General features: G+C 39.2%; 1 protein-coding gene across 1 annotated transcript; it reads left to right on the top strand.

The window, feature by feature from the left end:
* The first annotated feature begins 2410 nt into the window (after window positions 1-2410).
* On the top strand, window positions 2411-6750 carry LOC307171458 (lysozyme g-like). Its single transcript, XM_079893070.1, has 5 exons — window positions 2411-2526; window positions 2684-2767; window positions 2877-3073; window positions 5156-5294; window positions 6521-6750. Exons 1-5 carry the CDS (start codon window positions 2523-2525, stop codon window positions 6649-6651), a joined length of 555 nt encoding a protein of 184 aa, XP_079749196.1. The 5' UTR covers window positions 2411-2522; the 3' UTR covers window positions 6652-6750.
* The last annotated feature ends 554 nt before the right edge of the window (window positions 6751-7304 follow it).

The raw sequence follows: 7304 nt of genomic DNA on the forward strand, positions 1-7304 counted from the left end.
ACGCTCTCTTTAGGTTATAAAAATAAAACCTAAAAATAACTTGCAGGGAACGTTATGGGAAGGTTCTCTTTAGGTTATAAAAATTAAACCTACAGAGAACGTTCCTAGAACGTTCTTATTTGGTTCCCAAAAAAAATAACCAAATGGGAACCATATGGGAACGTTAGGGGAACGTTCTGTGTTTACTGGGTAGTATCTAAAGAATACACTAGTATGAATAAGTACTAGTACTTAATGGAATAGATACTAGTATCTAAAAAATAAGTACTAGTAGCATGAAAATAGATACTAGTCGGTTGAAATGATTAAATGTTAAAACGGCTTGCCATACTATGATCAGTGGCGCGGATACTGTGTTCTCTTGTGGCTCGCGCACAGTCTTCACTCGGACGCGCGCTTCAATCCGTTGAGGAGACTCTCTGTCTGATATACAACCACTGATAAACATAACCGGTTTTGATGAGAGAGAGAAAAAAAAACCTATACAAGTGCGGATTAGAACCCAGAACCTCTGACACGCTTGGCAAAATTTCTGCCACTGGACCATTTAAATACACGCTTAAAGTTGTCGCTCAGTTTCATTAAAACCGATTATGTTTACAATTACTGTATTTATTCACGTGAAAATTCTCGCTACTAACAACATTAGACCTCATTAAACGACTAATTAAACCCAATGTACTATTTAAATCGATTGCTGGACATCGTAATGTTATTGTGTACATACATCTGATTTATGATTTAGCATTGTGTTAGCAACGCCCCCCTCCCTGACCCTTTTTGCAGACACAGTTGCAAGAGATCTGAGTAAAAAAGAGAGACCACACCCTCTGATCACGTCCTGCTTCTGATCTAGGCTGCGTTCCAGTCCAAAATTGTCATGCCCTTCACTTGCTAACTTCCCTTCGTCTCGTTCACTCGGATGTACGTCATTGCGAGTGCCCACTACTGGCGGAAACTGCAATGGGCTGAACTGGAACGTCCTAAACCCTTGATCACTTGGAATCAGCTGTGGAGTTGATTTATTATTTACATTTTTTTCCCTTTAAGAATTTGTTTAATGCAGCATCCAAATGTTTATAGGTGTGTTTGGGTTGTTTTAAATTTAAAAAAATTATAATTAATATATCATAGAGTTGTCTGTGTGGTGGTGATTAGACGAGATATGCGGTGACTTCACAATCGTGTTGCATTGTGGGACATATAGGTGCCTGAAGTGTACATTTGAAGCAGACTCGCTCCCTCGGTCAAAATCGAGGGAACGAGGGTCTGTCCATATAAACTTCCCTCGTCCACTTCACGAAGTGGAACGCACTTCAAAATGGCGGCAGGGATTCCCCCGAGGGGAAGTGCTTAGGGAAGTTCGCAAGTGCGTGTCTAAAGTGGACTGGAACGCAGCACCAGGCTGCGTGCCAGTCCATTTTTAGACACGCACATGCGAACTTCGAAGCACTTCCCCTGAGTGCCTTTCACTTCATGAAGTGGACGAGGGAAGTTTATATGGACAGACCCTCGTTCCCTCGATTTTGACCGAGGGAGCAGTGCTGCGTTCCAGTCCACTTTTAGACACGCACTTGCGAACTTCCCTAAGCACTTCCCCTTGGGGGAATCCCTGCCGCCATTTTGAAGTGCGTTCCACTTCGTGAAGTGGACGAGGGAAGTTTACATGGACAGACCCTCGTTCCCTCGATTTTGACCGAGGGAGCGAGTCTGCTTCAAATGTACACTTCAGGCACCTATATGTCCCACAATGCAGTACGATTGTGATGTCACCACATATCTCGTCTAATCACCACCACACAGACAACTCTATGATAAATTAATTATATATATATTTTTATTTAAAACAACCCAAACACACCTATAAACATTTGGATACTGCATTAAACAAATTATTAAAGGGAAAAAAATGTAAATAATAAATCAACTCCACAGCTGATTCCAAGTGATCAAGGCCTTAGGACGTTCCAGTTCAGCCCATTGCAGTTTCCGCCAGTAGTGGGCACTCGCAATGACGTACATCCGAGTGAACGAGACGAAGGGAAGTTAGCGAGTGAAGGGCATGACAATTTTGGACTGGAACGCAGCACGAGTCTACTTCAAATGTACACTTCAGGCACCTATATGTCCCACAATGCAGTACGATTGTGACGTCCCCACATATCTCGTCTAATCACCACCACAACAAACAACTCTATTATATATTAATTCTAATTTTTTTTTTTTTAAACAACTCAAACACACCTATAAACATTTGGATGCTGCATTAAACAAATTCTTAAAGGGAAAAATAAATAAATAAATCAACTCCACAGCTGATACCAAGTGATCAAGGGCTTAGGACGTTCCAATTCAGCCCATTGCAGTTTCCGCCAGTAGTGGGCACTGACATAAGCAATGACGTACATCCGAGTGAACGAGACATAGCGAGTGAAGGGCATGACAATTTTGGACTGGAACGCAGCACTAGTGACAGGACTCATCAAACTCAGTGGTTTGATCTCACACAGCAGTTCTAAGTCATGGGTAAGTTATAAAATATCAGGTTGCATGTTTTATCTGATAGGCTATTGCCTGTATTATGAGGAACTTCTTGTTAGTGTGTAGCATTGCATAAATGTGCTACAGTATAATTACTTGATGATTTAAAGAGCTTCAGGACATATTTCCATGTTGTTTCTAGCATGCATTTATGGAGACATCATGGAAATAGACACCACCGGTGCATCAGGGGATACAGCAAAACAGGATAATTTAACTGTAAAGGGTGAGAAGAATGCATCACTGCTTAGAACTCACATCTGACTTTTTTATGATTGCCAAATATACAGCTCTACATTACAGCTTATATTAACATTGATTTAAACTTGTTATAGGGGTTGACGCCTCTAAAAAACTGGCTGAGCATGATCTGGTCCTCATGGAAAATTACAAGAGTATAATCACTAAAGTTGGCAGAGCAAAGCAGATGGACCCGGCTGTGATCGCGGGGATCATATCCAGAGAGTCCAGAGCCGGAGCCACTCTGGAGAATGGGTGGGGCGACTATGGCAATGGCTTTGGTCTCATGCAGGTTAGAGGAATAGATCTAGTTTATTTGAAAACAATAACTCCAGGACAGGGAGATCTTAGTATGAGGGATATACTCAAGTGCAAGTGCACATAAGATGACATTTAGGGTGTTTAAACTAAATCTGAAAATAAAATGGAAATATTTTTCAGAGATAATACATGCAAAGTTTTAAGAAAGCATTAATGTGTAATATATTGTTTTGCATTAAGGAACCTAAAAATAATGAGCATTCTTTGGTCTTTTTGTAGACGAGAAAATGTTGGATAGTTTGGAGGGATTGGGAAGTAACACAATATCAACTGCATGAATTCAACATATCAAAGCATGTACACAGTTTGTCAGGCCATGCCTCCAGCTAATGAGCCAATCCGAAGACTTGTAGCCTAGTTTCCATCCACTTTTTGCGCTGTTATATTATCGACAAAGTGAATATGCGATAAAAAAAACATTACGAACTTTGCCGTCTCCAGACTGTTTCCATTCAATTGGCCTTTTACCGATAAGATTGTGTGCGTGATGACGTCACGAATGACGAAAGCGATTTGTCGCATATGTTTTGGTGTATCGCAAAAAAAAGTGCCCTTGAGCCGTTTCCATACATCTTTTATTTTATTTTATTTTTTTATCGCAAATTCTACCTTTTGGGGTTCCAGTCAGCACACTTGATAAATGTTGCAGATATGTTTTACATGCATGCACAAACAAATGCCTTTCAACTTATGTGTGCAAAATTCAGAATAAAATGAATGTGCAGCAATTTGTACAAATATAGAGTCTGTAGGCCTACTGTGTTGTTGCTATTAAATAAGCGCATTTTGTTTCATATTTGTTAAAATATTATAATGTTATTTTTTCATCTATGTTGATTATGAAAAGTGAACCGCACGGGATGAGCAATATCGAGAGACATGGAGCGGGTCAGACATGATTTTGACCACTTAATTAAGTTAAGTTTTGCTGAAAGACTTTGTTTAAAGTGAATTTCGTTTTGTATAAATTGTATGTTAATTTTATTATTTTTTTATCAACCATTTACCTGCATTTAATAAATAAAAATATTTAAATATAGCAGACAACAATCATAGAGGCGCCCGTGCGGTCACTTGCATTGCTCGTGAACAGGAGCGCATCTCATCCTAACTTAACGAAACTCAGCATATGCCTCACAGACATGAAATATATCTTAAGAAAGCTTGAAATGTCTTTTTAACAATTTAAAACGAAAAGAAATAGGCTACTCTCTGGTTATGTAATCCATGATGTGCATTTCTCTCTATAGGCGCGTTCACTACTATGGAGATGGCGATCGTCAACTTCATCTTTACAGTTGTTGTTGCTGTTAATAAACTAAAAATAATAGGCCTATAATTGTATTAAACAATACATTAAATGAAATTGTAATTGTATTAAAAAAGCAACAAAAAATCCCTGTTTAATTTTTTTTAAACCTATGCTAATTACGCATTATTTAAATTCAGGTAGGCTACTGAGTTGCTGTCCTCAGTGCTGCAGAAAAGCGCTGAAACGGAGATGAAGGGGAACCCGTTTTTTTTTTTTTTTTTTTGGCTTATTTTAACTGGCCCATCCAGTTTTCTTTGATTCACCTACAATCAAAATCCTGGCGCCGCTAGTGCGCACGTGATGAAAATCATGTGACACCACATTTATTTGCGTTAAAGCCCTTTTTTTTTCGACAAAAAGTGTTTCCAAACTAGTTTTTCGCGTCATTTAAAGTATCGACATAGAATGTATGCGCTAAAGTTAAACGGAAAAGGATTGTGTCGACATTTGCAAAAAATATCGATAATTGCCATTTCCATCAGCTATATCGGTAAACATTTTGATGCGCTAAGCCTTTTTCGCAAAAAAACACTTGGATGGAAACCTGGCTTGTGTTACATAAAAAGATGATGTTGGGTTGATGTTTTTTCAATGATTGTGTAAACTTGATTTTCCCAACTTCGCTTTTCAAAGCAACAGTTCCCCTGCAGTGCTCCCTTAATTTGCCACATGTTGACCCAATTTATTAATCTGTAACATATAGTTGTTATTCGCTTTATGTTTTGTTTTTTGTTTTTTCAGGTTGACAAACGCTGGCATAATCCAGTAGGTGCATGGGACAGTGAGGAACATGTCACACAAGCTACTGAGATACTCATTGGCTTCATTAAAGAAATTAAAGCAAAGTTTCCCCAGTGGACCCAAAACCAATGCTTTAAAGGTCGGATTAGGATGCTCGATGGTGTTTTAAGCCCCCAATGGCTCCTTCCAGGCAGCTAACCCTAACCTCAACCTTAAAGGGGGGGTGAATTGCTGTTTCATGCATACTGAGTTTTTTACACTGTTAAAGAGTTGGATTCCCATGCTAAACATGGACAAAGTTTCAAAAGTTAAGTTGTACGTTTGAAGGAGTATTTTTGTTCCAAAAATACTCCTTCCGGTTTGTCACAAGTTTCGGAAAGTTTTTTTCGAGTATGGCTCTGTCTTACGTAAGATAGAGCGGAATTTCCTTATATGGGTCCTCCTAAGGGCACTTATCCGCGGCCGCGCGCGCACTCGCAGACCAGAGAGAGAAGAGAGCGAAAGCAGTACGTTACCTCAAAGCGCTATGCTCGGCTTTTAGGGAAGTCAATGTCACCAAAGAAGTGGGTTTTTGGTTGCCAGGGCAAGACAACCCTGTACAGATTCCCAAAGAACCCAGCGTTAAGGGAATAGTGGATGGAGTTTGTTTTTTCGAAGCATCAACGGAGGTTGTGCACGACTCTTTGTTCCCTGCATTTCGACGATGATTGTTTTATAAACAAAGCCCAGATCGTCTAATGCTTAAGGATCGAGCAGTCACGGTGAGTAAACTACTTCAAATGTCTCTCTGTGTTGTTGTTAGATCAGTTAGCACAGCTATAGCACACCGCCCACACGGCCCGCCCCCAGCCGCTCGTTTTTTTCCGGAAAGACTCGGTACAGCCAATCTTTAACTTATAAATATAATAAAACTAAAGACGTTTTGGAGATATGAAGGATGCAATACTACTCTATAGGTACTCAAGATTAACAGGAGATTGAGTGAAAATGAGCATTTCACCCCCCCTTTAAACCTACCCATCCCCTCGCTGCCTGGAAGGCGCCGTTGGGGGCTAAAAACACCAAACACCGGTTAGCTCACACTTGTATTTCAGATTATCCATAAATTAACTCTAATAAAAACTTTGATTAACTTACAATTAGTGGATAAGTACACAAGGTCTTGCTCTTTCCAGTTTTCAAGATTTTTATTGATTTATTGATTAATTGGATTGTTGAATTTAACTGTAAAATGTACATTTAGAAGATTTCACAAAGGTTTTAGAAGTAATGTTAACTTTGCAGAGTATAAATGTAAATAGTATGTGATCGCCTAGTTTGATTTGAAGTGAGTGTTTTATGTGTAATTTATAATATCTGTTCCAGGGGGAATATCAGCCTACAACAAAGGTGTGAACTTTATTTCATACGAGCACATAGACGATCACACCACAGGCGGTGATTACGCCAATGATGTTGTGGCCCGAGCCCAGTGGTTCAAAAGCAAGGGTTACTGAAGCAGTTATAATCTTTTAACCAAGTGAACCACTGTTCACTGTTCTGTATTCAGTTTTTCTGTATTTTTGGGAATGAAATAAAACTAATTTATTCATTTGATCATGTGTCTTTCATGTAACATAAACTTAATGAACAGCCTTCTCTGTAAAGCACAAAACGTCTGAGAAGGGAACGAGACGTCTGACGTTGACGCTATGTTGAAAGCCTCATCATGAATGTGTCTGAAGCACATGTGCAACTATTCCAATCCTGATTGCTGCAGCATCACTGTGACGGCACACTGCATTTTATTAGGTGTTGTTTGTCCCATATAGGCCATTCACTTTTACATGATGTTTAATTAAAGGGGTCATATGATGCTGTTTTCAAAGATCATTATTTTGTATATTGGGTATAATAGAATATGTTAACATGCTTTAATGTTAAAAAAATACAATATTTTTCACATACTCTAGGTTCTCTATGCCCAGTCTTTCTAAAACGTACTCGGTTACTAACGTAACCTCGGTTCTCTCTAGTAGAGGGAACGAGTACTGCGTAAGATATCTTACGCTAGGGGAAAATCCCTTTTCCGCGAGATATTGAAGCCAAAAATTATCCTTCATTTTTCAATAATGCAAAACGCGTTGCGGCAGCATACAGACATAGGCGA

This window comes from Squalius cephalus, assembly GCF_949319135.1.
Source record: "Squalius cephalus genome assembly, chromosome: 14".
Lineage (NCBI taxonomy): Eukaryota > Metazoa > Chordata > Actinopteri > Cypriniformes > Leuciscidae > Squalius > Squalius cephalus.

Excerpts from the sequence above, each read along its gene's own strand:
- LOC307171458 (XM_079893070.1), top strand. Across the intron at positions 2,768-2,876 it reads GGATAATTTAACTGTAAAGG|GGGTTGACGCCTCTAAAAAA; the intron begins GTGAGAAGAATG and ends AACTTGTTATAG. Across the intron at positions 5,295-6,520 it reads CCAAAACCAATGCTTTAAAG|GGGGAATATCAGCCTACAAC; the intron begins GTCGGATTAGGA and ends TATCTGTTCCAG.